General features: G+C 45.3%; 1 protein-coding gene across 1 annotated transcript in view; it reads right to left on the minus strand.

The window, feature by feature from the left end:
- LOC147621106 (uncharacterized) overlaps window positions 1–21,487 on the minus strand; it is a 193,150-nt gene that overhangs the window by 44,581 nt on the left and 127,082 nt on the right. Inside the window, 3 exon segments of the mRNA XM_086823831.1 lie at window positions 3,969–4,043; window positions 6,311–6,382; window positions 6,507–6,752. Coding sequence (XP_086679957.1) covers window positions 3,969–4,043; window positions 6,311–6,382; window positions 6,507–6,752 — 393 coding nt within the window.

A 21,487-nucleotide genomic window follows, 5' to 3' on the forward strand; every position in this document is an offset into this window, starting at 1 on the left:
AACCCAAGCACATGGCTGAATTTGCTGCCAACCAAAAACAGCCCATAAACACCTATGAGACCAAAAAGGTTTACAACAATTGGTGGATCTGATACAATGTCTGTGTAAGAAAAGCTAAAACAACTAAACAACTAACTGAAACTGAAACAACAACTATGAGGAAAAGTAAGGTACTAGGAGCTCCTAATGGATAACATCTGGGAAGGAAAACTCCAGCAACAAAGGTAAGCATCATATACATCACTATCCAAAGATGTCTCTCATCGATCGATGGCGGATATCCTCAATGTCCTCCATGGGCAAGGCTGCTGTCCAACCCGACGCTCCCTGCTGTCCAGCCGTGCCAGTCCTCAAAGAGAGAGAAAACATGCTCAATCCAGCCCTGCCTCCTAGCAAGAGAGAGAGAGAGACATGGCAGTTCAGCCCCCCAGTCTGTTGCACTAGCTCTATCCACCTCTTGCAGCCCTGTGTGTGCCTGTGCACGAAAAGACCTTGCAGCCTGCACCAGCTCTCTGTCCGCCTCCTGCAGCCCTGTACGTGCCTGCGCACAAAAGGACCCTGCAGCCTGCCACTTGCGAAGAGAGAAGAATTGCTGATTCTGCAGCCTGACCGTGCACCTATGGAGAGAACCAGTTGAGCAACCTGTATGCCTCTGTCTCTTGCCCTGCCCTTCACAGAAACGTGGGAGAGAGAGAGAGAGAGAGAGAGAGAGAGAAGTGTGCCCTCTTGTGTACCCAGCTGAGCAGCCCTCCCAAGCGAAAAAGCACCTTTTCATCGAAAGGGAGGCGCCTCTTTTCTGCCCGCCAGCCCCTATTTTTCCAAAAAGCACACACGTGGCCCCAATAATAGCATATGGGCCACGTTTACTTTCATGAAGGGCATTATAATGTTTTTAAAGGTTTTTTAAACCTTTTGAGTTAAAATCTCTTTGCCCCCTTCACACTTGGGGTTGTCCACACATGGGTTTCCTTTATAACTCCAATCTGATGCCATTCACACTGTCCACCATGTCCCCGTGCACACCTGCATACTGTCCAGAGAAAAACACAGGGTCGTGACATCATCAGTGGTACATAGACCCTCCTTCAGCCGTGATAGTTCCAAGCGTCTATGGCTCTGGGAGAGCCGAGCTCTGACTCGCATCCAATGGGATCCACACGAGTGGAAGTTGCAGGACCCCTTCAGCCCAGAGAGCCCAACCACACCCCTTTTTCATTACTCAGTGAGGATGGGTCGCAAGATACAGATTCATGAGATTGATGGCAACCCAACAGCAATAGCCCACTAGAATCCCAAGGCATCTCTTCATGCTTCCTCAGAGATTTTTGGAAGCAGCTGTTGGACAGTTATTGGCCTAGGAAGGTCACACTCTTCCTGTGGCAGTTAGCCCACTGGAGCCTTGTTGCACTTAATTGGCCATTGGAGGACAGCGGACAGAGTGCTTGCGATGCAGCCACCCCACAATACAATTCGGGAGATCATCAGCGGCATAGCATGGCATATTTGGTGGGTCCGTTGGTAGCGAGGCCATTGAGGGTACTCTCACCCGTCCAGCTAAGTCCATCCACTCCATTTGGACCGACATCATTCATACCCTCCACTGTCAATGAAGGAAGCTGCAGGGCATGTCGGATCGCATGCGTGGACAGCGAGGCCTTCCTGGGCACATGGTGCACTGGTTAATTTCACACCAATTGGCCCGGCGAGATTAGTTGGCATTATAGGCTGCCGGTTTGATGCCACCCCACCACCACCCCTCCCAAACCCCCCCTCTCTTTCTTTCCCGGTTGTATGAGGTAGTTTCCCTCCAAGAGCAGCCAGCCATGGACCCCTATCCCGTTCATATTTTTCCTCTTTTGAAGGTGCTGAGCATGTACATCTAGCCCTATGGCTGCTATTTTTTAACTAATAGAAGGATCTTCTTCTCACAAAAAAAAAAAAAAATCAAGGTCCCGCATATCAACCTGAGTGTGAAGCTGTGTGTTGGGCTGAGATCAAGTGGCAGGGGCTGAGATCAAGTGGCTATGTGTGGACCTGATTTGACTTGTGGGTATGAAAGTGATAGCCGATACTTGACCATTTACGTAAGTGGGCATCAAAATTTGAAAACTATTAAGTTTTGGGCACCAATCTAATTTTGAGTTTTCAAATAATAAAACAAAGCATCAACAGGAGAGCACATAATTAGTATTTATCATACATATTTTGTTCATACTTTCGTAACACCTGCTTGAGCAATCAAATGTGTATGATTGCAATCATACTTTTCACCGGGACCAATTCTACTGCAATGCACACCAAACTAGATTTGGGAACAAAAGTTAACGTTATTCTAAATTTCCTTAACCACTGATCACCAAACCCATCAACCTTGCGCTCCGGAGAAGAGCAGTTCCAATGGATCCAATGGAAACTTGCTATAGATGGCTTGATGCTGTTGTATGTAAGGGCAGGCTTCTTGTACTGCTTGGTGGAGCTGGCGAATGAAGTGAGGGACTTGGAAAGGGGCACCCTTATGTAGGCCCCGCCATACCCTTCAAGCAGATAGACAGTGTATCACGTTATATATGGATAGTGGCCCAACATGGGTGGTATGAAGATTTTTGCCTAAGAATAGAAGAGGAAACAACCAGTTTTTAGGGCTAAAAACCATGCGACATTCCTAGCTAGAAACATTTCTAAAATGCTAAAAACCTCTAGAGAAAAGGGAAAAAAAAAGCCCAATATTAAGATTAAAATTTTTCCTTTTTTTTCTTTCCTGTTTGCGTGCACAACTTTCCACCCAGTTTTGCTGGTTTTATCATGACTTTGTCTGCCTGCAACCTTGTCCTCCGCATCACACCCTTTGTAGCCTGCTTCTGCTCCGTTCTTCATTCTTTATTCTTATTCGTCCTCTTCTCCCTCTTTCTCCTCCATCTTCCCCCATCACCCTTTTTCCCCTTCCCCTCTCTTGATATATTGTAACCTCTGGGGCATAGTCACAAGAAACACTTGGAATTTTAAATTTCTTTTTGTTTCAAGGTTTATGAGCGACACACTGGTTCTTCTCCATGGGAAACTATAAACCCAAATGGCTTCCCATGCAAGAGATAACATCATGTGAAGGGTTTCCAATGTGAACCCAAGATCGTGTAGATTAAGTGCAGAAGCCTTACGGTGAGCTGGGAACTCACACATCATAGTTGGGAGCTTGGTCATTTTAACTCTCCTCTTGTATCATTCTGATATGTGTAGCTTGTTATGAGCATGATTTTGTGCATATCATTTCTAAGCTCCTCAAGGTCTGAGAAAAATGTTTCTAATACCATGTCCCTTTAAAAATGCAACCTTGGCACAGGCACACGGCATGGAAAAGAAATCATGATGCATTATTGACAACTGCATCTTCTACAACAAGTCAATAATGCAGTTATGGACTTGGAACATCCACTGCTCAAGTCATCAGTAGTATCTAGATAGACACAAGTAGGCATTTATCAACCCCTCTACTATTATCGTGGTGGAGAGGCTACTCCTGTGAAGAGACATATACCTACCACACACTATCAGCAATACATGAAATCATTCCTCTGATGGAGGAGAGGTGCGAGTTGATTTTGGTATTGCCGTGATTACCTACAGTGCTGAAATCCACAATAAAGCTCACACCTGCCACGAGGCTATGCTAATTCTAAGCTTGAAAATGTTGTGGCATAATGAGCTGTAGTCAAGCATGCACACCAGTTGCAAGCCAAAACAAGAATATCTGGTATTAATAAAACAGAAAAGCAGAAATTTAATGAAAAGGAAATCTAAGTTGCGTGTGCTTTTGATGGGACGCATGAAAAGGAAAGAAAGCGATCACTGTTGGGTTACAATCATGTGTAAGTAGCAGCTCATGCAAACATGAAGCTTCAACCGGTCACTTAAAGTAATGCACTTGTGAAATGCTCATACACAATTTCTTAAACACTAGCAATACCACTAACCTGAATAGAGGTAGGAAGAGCTAACAATGTTCGATCTAGATAAGCAAATGCCTTTGCAAGATGCTGCCAACCATTCTGAAGCCAATAAGAAAACAATGAGTGCATGTACAAACATCAAACACTAAGTGAATGTACAAATATCAATTATCAAGTGCAATGAACACAGAGTGTGGGTATCAAACACTCATGCACAAAATGGAAAACACCGAACTCCAATTACTTCAGACAACATTTTGCTTCAAAGCAGAAAGATTGTCAAAATGGATCATTACTTATGCAAGGTACATGGCACTGTGGCCTCTACACTTCTTGGAATAGAACAAATAAACAAAGTTAACATGTATGACTATATGCAGTGTAAAGTGTACCCTTCCGAGAGTATAGTGCATGAAAGAAAAAAGCAAGTTTATGTAGTTTCAACTTTCACGGCAGGATATCAACCACATCATTCATCTAGATCAGACCGGAAATGGATATTTCCAGATGAGCTTTCCCCAAATCTTCAATCCTCCAGAGATCATTTCTTGAGGGTCATTGGAGAACACAAGGAGCTTCAAGCTTCAAGTCTGCAAAGACCAAGCCAAAGATGCCGGATAACACATAGACATCTTTCATTGACTTCTTTGGCCCCCACCAGAGAGCCCCAGTTGACACTCACCCTTTACGAGAGGGTCTCTTGAGAGGGAGGGGATAAGAGAGGAAGAGACACCTACAAAGGCAGATTACAGACTTCTTTCGACCAGAGATTGAGCAATCAGGCCAGCAGGCATTGCAGATAGCCCCAGAGTATAGCCGCACCAGAGGTACACTGATTGATCGGGCTATAGAGCTGGGGGCGGTCCAGGCGCCCCAAGATGAGAGGCCCATCTCGACATCGGCGGAGACTACAACAGAGGATCAGGACCATACTAGCACGGCATGGGAGACGTCCAGTCAGAGTACTCACCATGGAGGACATTGAGGATATCCGCCATCGACCGATGAGAGACATCTTTGGATAGTGATGTGTATGATGCTTACCTTTGTTGCTGGAGTTTTCCTCCGAGATGTTATCCATTAGGAGCTCCTAGTACCGTACTTTTCCTCATAGTTGTTTCAGTTTCAGTTAGTTGTTTAGTTGTTTTTAGCTTTTCTTACACAGACATTGTATCAGATCCACCAATTGTTGTAACCTTTTTGGTCTCATACGTCATTTTGGCCTTCTGAAGACGTTAATATATCATTTCTCTCTCTCTCTCTCTCTCTCTCTCTCTCTCTCTCTCTCTCTCCACGATCATTGACTTCCAAGACCAGCTTTGCCTCGGCCTCTTTCTACTTGAGCTCCGCAGACACAAGGACACCTTTTTGAGAGAGCTTTGGCCTCAGCCACCCCGCCCCCTCCCTCGCCAGCCAACCATCACCAATTTCTTCCGGAACCCAAGAGGTGGACACCAATGTAGTGGATCTTGTGGACCCTCCAGGAGCTACACCGGACCTACCTCACCCGAGAGGAGTTACCTTGGACCGAGCCTCCGCACTCCGGTGTGCCCGACGCCCCTGGCCTCCGGGCCATCGGACAAGATCACCTTATCAGCTCCAGATCCAAGACATACCCCACCGCCATCGAGCTACCTGTCCAAGTGACAAATCTGAGGGAGACCTCTCAGCCATACTCATTAGCCCCATGCTTGATATTTTGGTGAGTGGTATACCATCTACTCGGAGCTGATTCTACTCTCATGTTTCTATGTTCTTAGTATTCCATGATGAGTTTCCATGGACAGTTTTGTATCACCCCAGTGAGATAGCTATGTTTATGTTTTCTTTCTGTTTTATTTTCCATTCCATGATGAGATATGCCATGGACATTACTGTATCACTTAGGTCTCATAGGCCCATCGGGTCTTTAGTAGACGCTTAATATATCTTTCTTTCTCTCTCTTTCTCTCTCTCACACACACACATTCATTTGACCCTATGTTTTATCGGTGGATGTTACAAAGATTCTATAGATATCTAACACTGCAGAAATTCATCAGCATTACATTACATTACATTTGGTCTCATGGGCCATTCTTCGCTCCTGGCAAAACATACTTTCTTTTTTTTCTTCCAGGTGTGAGAGTGTGTTTCATGTTTGCAGATCTGTGTGTGTGCTTGTGCATAGATCACAAGCAACATTTAAGCAAGCTCAAGAAAAATATTTCGAGGTTGAAGTCCCAACATGCAGGTCTTGGGTTCAACCCCTGCTAATTGCAGCCAGGTGTGACATGATGAATAAAGGGCCAAGTTCCAGCCCATCAGGTCAACACACGAAAAAAATTTCAAAAAAGGTACCTTAAGACCAAGTGACTTCTACTCACCGATTTGACAAGATGACTGCAGACGTTACGTCGTCGTGTAAGCGCAGGAAGTAGCTGAAAACAGGTAATTTCCTGTAGGCATGAGCATAACAACTAATAAATTTAACTGCTCTTCCTTAGCTTTGAAATCACCTGCTGCCCACATCCCAAAATTTGTTAAAAAGATCTATCCAAACCATAAAGCAACTTATATTACCAATAAAGTTCTCTCTCCTGGCCAAGATGTTAATGCAGCACCTGCAAGTTGCACAAGACATTCCAATGCAGACCTCCCGTCACCTTGTTCACTGAAGGCAAATACCACGGGGTTTCTCTCAGCTCCTGTTGCCAAACTCTGTTGAAGATCACCGTCAGTACCAGATGGAGTTGAATTCGGACCTCTGCCAGCATCTGATGGTAGAAGATATGTGTCAACCCACCGTGCAAAGAACCATGCAATAGCCTGCAAACAAGAAGCAATCAACCACCCATGCACGATAACTTCAAAACTTTGGCAAGCACTAGTTCGATGGTGGACAAGTTCAGTAAAACATTCTCTCACAGATTCTAAGCAAAGTCAAATGAGAACAACCAAGGATATGCTATCTTGACATGGCTACAGTGCACAAAGATTAAAATTGCTATGTTTCTACGTTTTGAAAGTAAACGTGTGTGTGTCATATAGGAAACGCTGGATATACACATCTCGGATATGTTAATACTTCAGTTCATATGAAACAAATAGCCGTACACCGTGCACATTCAGGAATTTGAGTATTCATGCAAATAAGGACTTACTGCTATTTATTCTAATATTATCCCATAGTAGACACAGATTGTTTTGCAAAACCCATTCTCATGTTATCACATAGATGATAGCACATAATGGTCTGAACACGCTTGGAGTGGATGATATCTCCAAGCATCTCCACTTACAACTATTTCAAAAGAATTTGTTACATCACATCTCTCAGATATGTGAATACCTTAGTTCATATGAAACAAATAGCCGCACACACTGCACATTCAGGAATTTGAGCATATATGCAAATAAGGATTTACTGCTATTTATTCTAATACCCATAGAAGACACGGAATTTTCCAAAACCCATTCTCATTTTATCACATAGATAATAGCATATAATGGTCTGAAACACGCATTGGAGCAGACAATATCTCCAAACATCTCCACTTACAACTATTTCAAAAGAATTTGTTACAGTGTGCCATTTGCAGCTCCCAAAGTGTAGTGTCTCTGACCAAATCATAATTGTTGGCGTACGGTTGTATGATGCAGTACGGTACGATATCGTACGGGAATTTACCGTACCATATGAAAACCCATTCTCATGTTATCACATAGATGATAGCATATAATGGTCTGAAACATGCATTGGAGCAAATGATATATCCAAACATCTCCACTTACAACTATTTCAAAAGAATTTGTTACAGTGTGCCAGTTGCAGCTCCCAAAGAGTAGTGCCTGTGACTACAATGACAGTTCTTGGCATACGCTCATACGATACAGTACAGTACGATATAGTACCGGAATTTACTGTACCATATGAAATTTTGGAGTACGATAGGATAAGGTATGGTTTTTTTTTTAACAACTTATAAATTTATAGATTATCAATTTGAAAGGATACAGAGCTCAGAGGTTGTTAAAAGCCAAAATTCCATTAAAACAAGTTACAAACAAAAGTACAAAGCATAGTACTAAGGGCGGCTAGACCGTAAGTTCGGTGCAATGTGCGCTAGCTGCAAGTACAAAAAAAAAAAGGGATGAGACGACGGAGGCTAGAATCTAAATCCTAGGACCTAGATGGAGAAGGCATCACTATCGGGATTCGGAGCCCTTGCAGAGATCATCTATAGGAGAAGAGGACACCTCCGAGCCCTCATCGAAGTCATCATTGCTAAGGAGGTTGCACTTGCAAGTGCCGAGGCCCAAGAGAGGAGAGCTTGAGAGCAATGAGAGCTTGAGCTTGAGCTTGAGAGGCTAGAGCTACAAGAGCTTGAGCTTGAGATCTTGAAACTTATAATGGATAGAAGGTTGGCAGATAGCTTTTTAAAGGCAGGCCAAAGAGTCCAAGGCACCCAACCAAGGCCAAGGGCCAAGGCCCAACTGTTCGAAGACGGTCTGCAAAGATACATAGAGAGAGAGGTAGTTGAGGAGAAGCCTTTGCTTCTTGTTGCCCAAGCGAAGGAAGGTGCCTCACCTCAACCCTCCAAATATGGATTAGTGATCCCAAGGATAGAGAGAACAGGTCCTTTACATCCACACCAATAGTCAACATCCACACATCCTTGGCTGCTCAGCCTAAAATGACACCAAAACCAATCAAGCCCCATAATAGTCAAAAACATCCATAAATGGCCAATTTTTTCAAAAAAAAAAAGGGGTCAAAACAACAACAGACAAAAACAAAGAGGGAGGGGGGGTGGGGGGTTCCGTACGGTACCGTATGTATCAAACCATACGTACCGTATCATACGGCGTACAAGAGCAACTATGGACCACATATGTAAAAGTGAAGCCACCACGCTGCTCTTGAGCTTACAAAGCATCATTCTTACGCCCCCCTCCCTCTTTCTGTACACTCAAATTACCTCCCATGGTATAATTTGCATGGAGTGGCAGTGCTCCTTACCATATTCGCATTGGGATCTTGCCATGGAAACCGTTTTTCATACTAAAGAGTTTCTTTTTTTTTTTCCGAGAAATAGATCCTTCTATTAGTTAATGAAAAGCAGCCACAATGGGCTAAATACAACCACGAAGGGCTAGATACAACCTCGCCTCATGTTCACGGCAGGGATCAAATAATCAAAAGGGTGGAGAAAGATGCACTTCCCCTCTGGCTGGCCACTCTATGAGGAGAAGGCTATCTCATAAGAAGGGGGGGGGGGGGGTGGGGTTGGGGATGGGGATGGGATGGGATGGGGGGAGGATAACCACACAGGTGGTCTCTAAGGCCAAGTGGGATCACCTCCTCTGTCCATGAGAAAAGGGCCAAGCCGCCAGAGCCTCAAGAAAGCTTCCCGCCGCTTCAGCATGCAGCCAGAGCCACCCTGCATCTTCCCCCACTGACCGCGGAGGGTATGAATGATGTCGGACCAAATGCTCTTGATGGACTCCGCAAGCGGAGTGTGGGTACCCTCGATGGCTTTGCTGCATCTAGCTCACCATATGTGCGAGGCTACAATGCTACTGCAAATCTCCCATCTCTGACATGAGCCCAATTTCCAGTGGTCTGTAGATGGGGTTGTGACTTATACTACCAAAATGCAGAGGTGAGAAACCTGGAGGGAAAGCCCCCCACCATCCTTCTCATAATCCTTGACAACCTCAACCTCTATGGACCAAGCAACAGGGCCACAAGTAATGATCCGGGTCGAGGCCCTATCCATTGTGAAGATGCGAAGAATCAAGAATCTGCTACCAAACCTGTTGAGCCTTCCGGCAATCCCAAAGACAATGTCACTGAGACTCTTGAGGGTGGCCGCACCTCGTGCAAGCTGATGGTCGACCTCCAATGGCCAACCACGTGCCTGCCCAGCAACCACAGAAAGAGGGTGATCTTTTGAGGCCGAAACTTTCCCAGAGCCTCTTCCAAAAATCTGAGAGGAAGTGTTGTGAGAGGCCCTGTGACTGCCATTGTACTACTGTTGCGAGGGTGCCATCAATCTCTAGCATCTGCATCCTACAGCCTAGCCCCGTTGTATACGCAAAGAAGGGGGAATCCAGAGTCTCCTCCCGATCAGCAGGATCATGCCAAGTCCACTCGCCTGGGTCCAACTGGAGGGGCGTGAGAGGTCGGCTCTCCCATATCCAAAGCCGCCAGAATCTCTCCCTGGCCACCTTGGCTGGTGGTGGGTCTAGACTCTATGTGCCACTCTCGTGCCTAAAATTTAATCACCCTCACCCTCTGTAAGGTGCAGCGACTAAAATCGTCCAAGGGGGACTCGGATTTCTCTAATCTGCCACGGGAACCAATAGAAAAAGTGAGCAAACCACTGTCCTCATTCGCTGCGCGGGCTACCACAAGAATATCATGCTTGTTAAACAAGCCTAGCCACAGTGGGGGAGTCGGGTCTGGGATAGGAGTCATCCACTTCTAAGGAATAGCAGAGTCGATGTCGATGTTGAGCATGTCTCTACCCCGGATCCATGTTAGGCCTCTCTCCTGCATCTCCCGGAGTAACTACATGTGTGCAATCCAATCTCCAAGGAGCCTAGCACATCCTATGCTCCACCCGCCCCATGATACATGAGGTCAACGGGCTGGCCATTGGGTAAACGGATCAGCGGGTTCCAGACCAATGAATGCCGAAGCCACTCCTCTAAGGCTACCAAAGCAATCTGCCTAAGGGCCAGCCTGAGGTGATTCCAAGCTTGAAGTAGACTGGCTATTAATCTGTCCTCAAAATCTCGCCTAAAACTACAAGCCCGCATCTCTGTGAAGATCCATCCGGTACTCTGCGGCCAAGGGCCCCCTGGACTCGGAGTGCGGGCTGAAATCCGGGCCAAAACGAAGTCCTTCCAAGGCTCGCCATCAGGAAGGAGTCCTCTAACAATCAGCTTGCCCAACAGGGCACACCTCTGAATAGCCCCCTCTACGTCGTGGCTGAATGATCACTCTCCATGCCACCTTGGCCTTGGCAAGCCTCCCATCACTGCCAGGCCCATAAGAAGTTCCGGATCAACCACTGTACCTGGCCAATACATGCTCCCGAGAAAGCCCAGCAAGAAGTGATGTACCACATGGTGGCAAGAAAAAACCTCATTCATCACCACCACTCTAACAGCTAGGGAGAGCCTCATAGAACTCCAGTACAAAAGCTTCTTTCCAATACTCAGAAGAAGTGGGGAGAGCTGCTACTCCGGGGAGATGTCAATGCCCACCTGGCGTCCAAGATAGCAAACTGGAGTCCCCTCGGGATCCACTAGAAAGCCTCAACTCGGCGCCAAGTGGCGGCCTACCCAAAAACCACAACTTGTGCGAGTTGATCTGAGCTCCTGATGCGTGACAAAAGATCTCGATCGCCTCCGCCAATCTCTAGAGATTCCCCACATCTCCTGAAAGTTAAGTTGTTGTGTCATCTGCAAACTCTGAGTCCAACAGCTCCTAAGTAGGGAGGGGGAGAAGCACTCCCTGAGGCCCCATCTCATGGGCTGAGAGAAAACTGCTCATGGCCTCGACGACCAATAGGAAAAGGTTAAGGTGCCAGAGGTCAGCCTTGCCGTAACGAGCGGGAAAGGGGAAATCTGTCGCCACAAGCTCCTTGAATGAGAACCTGACTGTCACAGGCTATGTAAAGTCCTAAAACCCCACGAATCCACTCCACAGGAAACTACATCGGGCTCATCGTGCCCTCCAAAAAGCCCCAATCCACCCCATCATGAGCTTTCTCAAAGTCTAGGAGTAGCACTATGAGGTCTTGCTGCCGCATCCTGGCCCTCACTTCTGTACGGATGTTCTTCTTCACCACCTCAACCTATCCTGACTGCTTCGCTTCGAGTTTTACCTCCATGTCCTTTGTGATCTCCTTGGAGATCTCTTCTTTGATGGCCGTGAGAGTGTTGTCATTGATCTCCCCTTCTTCCTTCTTGGTGTTCTTGACGGCTACCAGTTCCACTTTCAATGCACTCACCTCGTCCTTGAGTGCTGTGTTCTCTTGTTCAAGGTCCATGACCCGTGCTTCGAGGGCCATGATGTGCCGGTGTAGTTTGTTCTCCACCTCATTGAGGTTGGAATCAGATGTCTTCTTGTTCTCCTTGATTAGTGCCTTCATTGCCGTCTCGAGGACCTCGAGTTTCTCTTGGAGACTCGGGGCCATTCCTTGAGATTATTCTGCAGCCCTTCCACAGGCAGGGAGGAGAGAGAGAGAGAGAGAGAGAGAGAGAGAGAGAGAGAGAGAGAGAGAGAGTTATGTTGCCGCCTTGGGGGCCTGAGCAAGGGTGGGTGGGAAAACAGGGGCACAGGGCCTACCGAACAGGCAGGCGGGCCAGCAGGGCAGCAAGGCGGAAGGGCTAGTGGGCGGCAGTAGCAAACACACAGAGAGAGAGAGAGAGAGAGAGAGAGAGAGAGAGAGAGAGAGAGGGCAACGAGCAGGGGCGAAGGCAGCGGCTACGCACAGAGGCACGAAGCGAACAGGGAACAGCGAAGCGAAGCAGGTGGCAAAGAGAGAGAGAGAGAGAAGGAAGAAAGAAAGAAAGATATATTAACGTCTACAAGAGGCCAAAGTTGGCCTATGAGAGAGAATCTGAGAGAGAGAGAGAGAGAGAGAGAGAGAGAGAGAGAGAGAGAGATAAAAAGAGAGAGAGAGAAATGAAATGAAATGAAATGTTATATTAACGTCTTCAAAAGGCCATAATGACCTATGAGGCCAAAAGTTACATCATGGTGGATCTGATACAATGTCTGGATAAAAAAACCCAGAAAATGAAAAATAAAGATGATACTACTGGCACCTAGAAAATGAAACTGGAACTGGAATATAGCGAGGGGGGGTACGCTATGGAGGTGAGTGGAATATAGTGAGAGGATACAATATCATGTGGGACGGAGGGGTACACTATGGAGGTGCCTCCATCTCATAATATGTGCTGCATCGGACACTGGCGGATCTCCTCAATATCCTCTGTGGTCAGCACCCTGACTGGGTGTCCTGCATGCCTCGCAAGAATAATCCGAATCTGCCGCTGCAACCTCCGTCTATGCTGGGATGCCCCCCTCCGTAGTCGTGGGCGTCTGGACCACCCAAGCTCAATCGCACGATCAATCAGTGTACCCCTGCTGTGGGCGGTATCCATGTCCTGCTGCTGCTGTGGTCCATCTGGCGCAGTGATGGCTGGACTAAAGAAATCTGTAATGTGCCTCTGAGTCTGGCTCTCTGTGCGCCTAAGTAGGCTATCTCTATGTCTCCGCAGCTCAAGCAAGAACAATCCCAAACACCTCTGGTCCTGGTATCCCATGACTCTGGAAAGTGGTCCAAAACCCTCTCTGAATAAACAGTGGAAACGACCACGTATCTCATAGTATGCAGTACAATGGCATATATAATGCAGCTCTGTCTCTGGCTCCCCATGGCATACTCGGCATATCCTGGCCTCAGCTGGTATACCTCTATATCGGCCAATCTCAATCTCAAGCTGGTGTGAGGATGTGCGAATCTGACCAATAGCACATCGTACTGCATGAGACAAGTGTACATCCATGTAACTGGGTCTGATCACAAAACCATCTGCTGTGAGCTGAAGAAAATGCTCTCTGTAGAAAGCCATCTTCGTGCCCAGCTCCTCAGTCGGCTGTATCCATGTCCTCCTAATGTCCAGCTGAACTAAATCCTGACGGATGAGTCTGGTAATCTCTGTCCGTGTGAGAGTGAGAGAGGGTGCCTCCAGAGAATACTGGAAGGGAGGCAATCTGTCCATGCTAAAACCATGTGCCTGGAACCAAGATGTCATCTGTCCATACCAACAAGCCGTGTCTCCCTGTAAAGCTAACTGTCGGGAGGACTCCAGGGCGAGAGAGAGAGAATCTGAGAGAGCGAGAGAGAGAGAGAGCTCAGAGGTGCTACAGCTCACGCCAGCAGGCAAAACATTATGCATCACTGATGTGTTTGAACCGGTGCAGATCAACAAGCCTTTCCACAGCGTGCCGAGCTCCTGCCCTTCTTCTGCAGCTCAACCTCAACCCTACGGCCACCTGAAGCTCCTGCAGCACATGGGCGTCTATGTTGTGAATGTGCAGCTGAGACGGTTGTAGATAGTCATGCTCCTGAGCCAATCGACGCCAATCGGCAGCTGCTTACAACTTCAACAGGAAGGTGTCCACCTGCATGTGGAAGCAGTGGGAGTTCTGGAGACACATGGACCATTGTGTAGATTGGGACTCCTGCCCTGCCTTTGCAGCTTGACTGGAACACCACAGTGCTGATAGTGATTACGGCGAAAGCTGATGGTGATGTGGTCAATGATGATCACGAGCATTGGGTGGTAAAACCAGTGGCAAGCGTGAGCAGATGATCATCGACAGTGGGTCACTAGGGCGGCAGGGACGACAGTTTGAAACGGGAAGCCATGTGTGTAAAAGGGCCTGCAATGTGATGAAGGGCAAGCCACATCAAACGTTGACATGTGCGAAGGAGCACCAGCAACGACAAACATGGGCTGGTGAGCAAGGCCGCGAATGTTTGAATGTGCGCCGCACAGGTGTAGAGAAATGCGAGATGGCACCAAGAAGAACCACTACAGTTTACAGATTGCACCACACAGCTCACGTTGCAGTTCCATGATCGCCAAAATAATAATGCACACAGTAGACTGCTGGTGGCCCAAGCCCGCGAGACTCTGAGGTAAGGTTGAGCAAGGGTAGGCAGATGGGAGGGGCAGCGCATGGTTGTGGCCTCTGGCTTCATAGAGAAGAGCAGGCAGAGGTGCCAAAGGAGGTGTGTGGAGAGGGGGAAAGATAGAATTCCCCCCATCCCACCGGGCGTGCCAAAAAATGGCTACATCTGTAGCACGATTGAAGACACGAAGAGGGACGGTGAACTTCTTGTTAATTGCCAACTGGATGGACTGTCCCTTTATACAAAAATTAGAACCTTTAATGACATCAGTGATTACTCAAACCTCAACTACACCAAGGGGTGTTCCCATACAAGAATACTTTTCAAACTCCAATACATGCCTTTTTATACAACTTTAAGGCACCGTTGCACCCATGTGCATATGGGATAACTCATACACACACATCTTCTCTCTCCTTCTCAATTACAAATCACCCATCCGCGCAAACTGCCCTGCTACAGTGAAGAAGAAAAAGAAAGATCCACATATTCCATACCTAAGAGCATGAAAGAACATGAGATCAAAGAAGAAGCATTTGAAAAATAACTACCATGGCGAAGAGAAGATGAACCACCCCTCCTACGAAAAATAGTGATCTCTTAGCATCCCCAACATAAACCCTGACCAACCAAACCATACTTGTGTAGCCGCCTATGTCTATTTGGTCTATCGAGCTACACATCATTGAATTCTTGGGCATCAAGCCAATCACTCAAAAACCTTGTCATCATGGACAAGGGTTCAAACTAAAACGCAAAGTAGCGATATGTAAATCTATATGCTACCATTCTCACAATTTCCACTGCCTTGGTTACTTGGTTGTCTCCCTTTAGGAATCATCATCCTCAAAAACAAATGTAGGGGAACATTGCCAAGACTAACACTCCATTTTCCAAGTTGCATTTGACAAGGGATCTCCTTTTCCAGACTACAAGGAGCTTCCCAAGAGTACAATTCCACAATTGTTTCTGTTTATTCAAGGAGCAACTGTAGTTCATGATTAGCTTGATCTATTCCAAAATGAATCACTTAAATATTCTAATCAATTCCATGTCTCCTAGGTTTCCTTTCAACACTTGGAAAAAGCGACACGCATCCGATTCTAAACATGTCTACACCTTCCTCGTTATTTTCCCCAAATAGCTTACTTGGATTGTCAAGAAAATCCACAACTCCCACGAGTCTACTTAAACTCATGCTCACCTTGTCCTATAGAAAAGCTTAATAGATTTTTCCCCAAGCTCATGTGACTGCCACTTGCAGTTATGAACGCAACTCCAAAGTACCACTTGTAAATCATAGATAGGAAGCTTGGCAAAACCAAATCAATTTAGAACACCCATCTCCTCGACACAAATCAAGTGCATCTCATGCATGTCAGAGAAACGTTCTAGTTTACTTTTACTTAAGACACACAACCTCATTGTAATTGCAACAGTTACTAGTACCATTTGGCGCAACCTTTACTAATACCATTTCACACTAACACGTGTCATAATTCTTCTGTCTTTCTCCATTTTAGGAATGAAGTGTACACTATCAAGTTCAAACATGTGCTCAAAGAATTGTCTTGGCCTTGCAACATGCCACAACCAAGACTAAACTCTTGATTACACTAGGTCCTTTCCGTTACACCGCCACTCTAGAGGTAGTCTCCTGGAGATAAAACTCACTCCACTTGACCCAAACTTGTCTTTTAAATCCACCTTGTGAACTCACAACTTGCTTGACCCAAAAATACTTCTTGACTAAACTAGTGCACACTTAAATCTTCTTGGGCCACTTGGTCCAACACACAAACTAGCATGACAAAATTCAGCACCAATCTCTCGATCTTGAGAAATGAGCAATCATAGCAAAGCTGATTAGTCACCATTATCGAAATTTGTTGTGTGGATTCTAAACCACATACTGGCTCAATCAGTGTAAGAGGCCTTCCAGGCCTGTCTAACCAAGATCTTCTAAACACAATCCAACACAAGATTAAAGAAAACCAGATAAAAGGGGTGCGAAGCCTCTCTCACCACAACCGTAGGATCAGTACTTCGATTCACTTCCAAACCAGGGGCTCAGGTTCCACTCCACTAATACATGCGAATCAGCACTAGCGTCCCATACCACCGACGCCTGCCCACAGGGACCCTTGGAAAGACTATCTATGATCTACCTTGTCCACCGCAGGAGTAGAAACTCAGGTCAAGGCATAGACCCATCAGAAGTGCACCGCACAACTGACTCAAAAAAAAAATCTAAGGCATCACTTATATAATGATAATTGCCTCTATAAATAGCTATAGATAGCCAATAGCCTAGTTTTATTAATTATGAACCTTAGCCCACGGTATCTGCCTACTATCTCCTAATCCTAGGGCCCCCTAGCCCTACTATCTGAGGATTAGCTCAAGGTAGTAGAGATGAGCAACCGTTTTTTATCAAATGTTTCTTTATAAATGTTCACAAGTTTTTTATTCAACGCTTCTCCATAAATGCATTTGTTTATAAATGTTGAAAAAAAAACGTTTTTTTAATAAACGTTTTTTTTAAGGCGTTTAGCAAAGCTGATTAGTCACCATTATCGAAATTTGTTGTGTGGATTCTAAACCACATACTGGCTCAATCAGTGTAAGAGGCCTTCCAGGCCTGTCTAACCAAGATCTTCTAAACACAATCCAACACAAGATTAAAGAAAACCAGATAAAAGGGGTGCGAAGCCTCTCTCACCACAACCGTAGGATCAGTACTTCGATTCACTTCCAAACCAGGGGCTCAGGTTCCACTCCACTAATACATGCGAATCAGCACTAGCGTCCCATACCACCGACGCCTGCCCACAGGGACCCTTGGAAAGACTATCTATGATCTACCTTGTCCACCGCAGGAGTAGAAACTCAGGTCAAGGCATAGACCCATCAGAAGTGCACCGCACAACTGACTCAAAAAAAAAATCTAAGGCATCACTTATATAATGATAATTGCCTCTATAAATAGCTATAGATAGCCAATAGCCTAGTTTTATTAATTATGAACCTTAGCCCACGGTATCTGCCTACTATCTCCTAATCCTAGGGCCCCCTAGCCCTACTATCTGAGGATTAGCTCAAGGTAGTAGAGATGAGCAACCGTTTTTTATCAAATGTTTCTTTATAAATGTTCACAAGTTTTTTATTCAACGCTTCTCCATAAATGCATTTGTTTATAAATGTTGAAAAAAAAACGTTTTTTTAATAAACGTTTTTTTTAAGGCGTTTCTTCTCCCCCCCCTCTCCCCCCCCCCCCCCCCCCCCCCCCCCCCCCCCAGAAAGAGACTTCTATTAAGTATGAAAAAAACATACAACATTCACTGCTATGAGCCGGAAAAGAATAGAATCACCCCAATATATAAGGTGATTTCAACCACGGAGGAGCATCATGATGCCATGTAAGACCTGTGGTACTAGAGGAAAAGAAGATATCATGGTCCCACTCCTGCATAAATATCATGCGCTTCACCTGCGCAGAACGAGAGGGCCCCTGAATGCGAGCCCAAGTAGCCATAAGAGTATAGATGATATCACCCCATATAGTACTAATGCACTGAGACCCAAAAATCTGGACACCCTCAATAGCCTCCATGCATCTAGCTCTCCACATCTGCCATGCTATAATACTGGCAACAATCTCCCAACTCGTGTCAATCTGTCTGGGAGGTGTATAATCAAAGTGAGGAACATCGTGCAATAAACCATGCGGGGCAATACCTCTACGAATGAAAATAGGAGAATCTATACCACTCCCTCCATAAAAAAGCTGCGGACCGGACTGGGAGAGCCAAGCAACTACCCCCCAAGTCACATGCATGGCTCGGCCACTCGATTTGCCCATAAGTTGGGCTACATAACCCCAAATCTAATGTGCATCTGCCGCACACCTAGGACAAGAAGGTGCTACACCGAAAACCGATCTCCACTGATTGGTGGGGAGACCACCATGTAAGAATAACCAAAAGAAATGAGAGATCTGGCTCCTTCTGTATGAGTGCCAAAGTCTATGCCAATGTCTGCGCTGTATCACCGGAGAAATATCATAGCTCTCCCAATGAGGCCTGAGAGTAGGGATCCTATGCATTTGTCGAGTGAGGAGATGCCTGGCATTCCGAACGGTGAAACTGAACAAAGGAAGGCTTTTCAAAGGATCGAAGGCATCAATCCACTCCCACTCTCCTAGATCCCACTAGAGTTAAAGGCGTTTCTTCATAAAAGTTTGTTTATAAACTCCTTAAAGAAACAAAAAAGGTTGTCCTATCGATTCCCCCCTTAAGGCAATCCAGAGCTTGCAGAATACCAGTCGCTACAAGAAGCTAATCCCCGCGTTAAGAAAAAACATTTTTTCAATAAATGTTTGTGCATTAACGTTTTTTTATCAACGTTGGAAAAAAAAGTTTTTTTGATAAACGTTTTTGCATAAACGTTTTTTTATAAACATTGAAAAAAAAGGTTTTTTCAAAAAACGTTTCTTCGTAGATTTTTGTTTATAAACGTTGAAAAAAAAAAGGTTCATATATGTGCATCGTTTCCTATCCATTTCCGCACCAGTTCCCGTTTCCGTTTCCCAAGGGGTGTCATTTCCGTTCCCGTTTTCCGTTTCTGGTGACTAGGTTCCTTTGCCAACCTTAAGGACAAGTTTCTTTCTCCAAACTCACAGCTAGCTCAGGCAGTAGTGTCGTTTCTAATATATGTAGATGACATTGTTCTGATCTCAGCCTCTTCAGAGGGATTGTTCAAAGGTATTACAAAGACAATAGGATGTACTGCAGAGGTTTTGTGACGAGAGAGACCTCACAGTCAAATCTCCACAAAACTAAGGTCATGGTCTCTAGCACATCATATCAGGTTGCATCTAGCTTATCTTTCTCACAATTGGAAGCCCAACTGAAGATTGTTTCATCTTATCTATATCTCCGAGTTACTTTTACAAGCCCAACCTTTTGCATGAGCCGAGCTGCCAATGCACGTTTTGCGAGAGGATATCCGTAGAGAGACTATTGTTGATGATGCTCTCAAGAAGTAAGCCATTTGTGCCAAATGCAGTTGTGCTAGCAAAGTTTGGAGCTGTCCCTTTGGTCATAGATGCCCTTTTTCAGATCATTACTTATATTTATCATGTATTTTACATACACACTTGAGAGTGAGCGCCTCTCGAGATTGGTCCTTGAATCGCGATGCAGTTACATCGGGGTGGACGTGACAGATCCTAGTATACTCAAGTGGTTGATTGGTTTGATAGGCACAGTTGGGCCTCTCGGGCAAAAGATCAACCGTGGTATTCCATTGGACCTGCTAGGGCTCCACATTTGCTAGACATGAGTGTCCCCACCAATGCTCACCAAGAAACCTCCGTTTTACACAAGCATTTTTCATGACGATTTGAGGATGGGTTCATTAAGGGACCATAGTACTTATAGATGTAGATGTCGCATGCCATGGAGATAGCTCCAATCACAAAGAGGAGATGATATGGCTGCTTCGTGTTCTATTCTAAAGGAGGGATATCACTGTACAACCACACAATGTCATCATGTGGCATCATATGGGCTTATGTTGCTAGTCTCGTACAATTTTTTCCTTTTCCATGGTTCAGTATTCATCATGGATACATTGTACTGTATTGGTTGCAATGTGCATAGACCCTCTGAGTCTTTTAAAGACGTTAATATATATTTCTTTCTTTCTTTCTCTCTTTCTCCCAAATTCTTTCCTTGAACCATCAAATCCATTAAAAAATCTCTCAAGGGCTCTCAAATGACACAAAATAGGTAGATGGTACTGTCACTTCATGCCAAATTACCATCTCCTGCTGAAGTGTTCCTCGTGGATGCAGCTTACCTACTACACACCAGGGGTCTTAGGCCCAAAACACTGCATCTTTGACCATAATACAGAGGCAAGCACCAATAAGTTTGCCTACTAAAGTATTCCTCATTGATGCCATAGTTTTTTTCATACTCGTATGGAAAATATTCCATACTTCCATACCCGTATACGTATGGTCACCTATGGAAAAACTTTTCATACTCCGGCCAAGAAAGAAAATGTTTTGCATCTTTTCTAGACATAGAGATTAATTGTCAATGTGTGAAAGTCATGATGGATGAAACATGGTCAAATTGTGAAAACCATGATAGACCATCTATCAGGGCTTCCACATATTTTAAGTCTCTCATGGTTCACTTCTTTGAAAATGGCATGTCTACCCTTTAATTTAAGAATCAAGTATGTGTTGTAAATATGAAAGCAAGAGCAAAACTAGAAATGAAACAAAACAAATGAAAGACAAAGAGTTACCTTGAGATGAGTGTAGACAAGACACAAGATTGATCCTTTCATTGATGCGACACCCACAATATATAGGTGAGAAGTACAAGATTGAGTAGACTGACTTATGGGATAAATGTAGAGGTGCCACATGGCACTAGACTCAAGACACAAAGACTTAAGTGAAACTAGACTAGAAATAGTACACCTAGTGTGCACTTATTTCCAACACCCTCCTTAAGTGGACACTAGGAGGAAGACAAAAAAAGACAAGAATAGAAGACAGACATAAAGACTGATAGACTGAGAGACAAGACATGAGAGACAAAAGATCCTGAGACACCCCTCCTCAAGTGATATCCTCATATGGGTCCACAAGGGTAGGGACAAGATGGATCTAAAACAAGACACAGTCATATTGATAGACAGATAGACAGATAGACAGACAACAGATAGACAGATAGACAAGACTAGATAGATAGAAGACTGACTGTAGACAAACAGATGGACCTTGAAGACATCCCCTCCTCAAGGGCAATCTCTGCC

The sequence above is a fragment of the Cibotium barometz genome, chromosome 30 (genome assembly GCF_041138505.1).
Source record: "Cibotium barometz isolate CiBa-2024 chromosome 30, ASM4113850v1, whole genome shotgun sequence".
NCBI classification, from domain to species: Eukaryota; Viridiplantae; Streptophyta; class Polypodiopsida; order Cyatheales; family Cibotiaceae; genus Cibotium; species Cibotium barometz.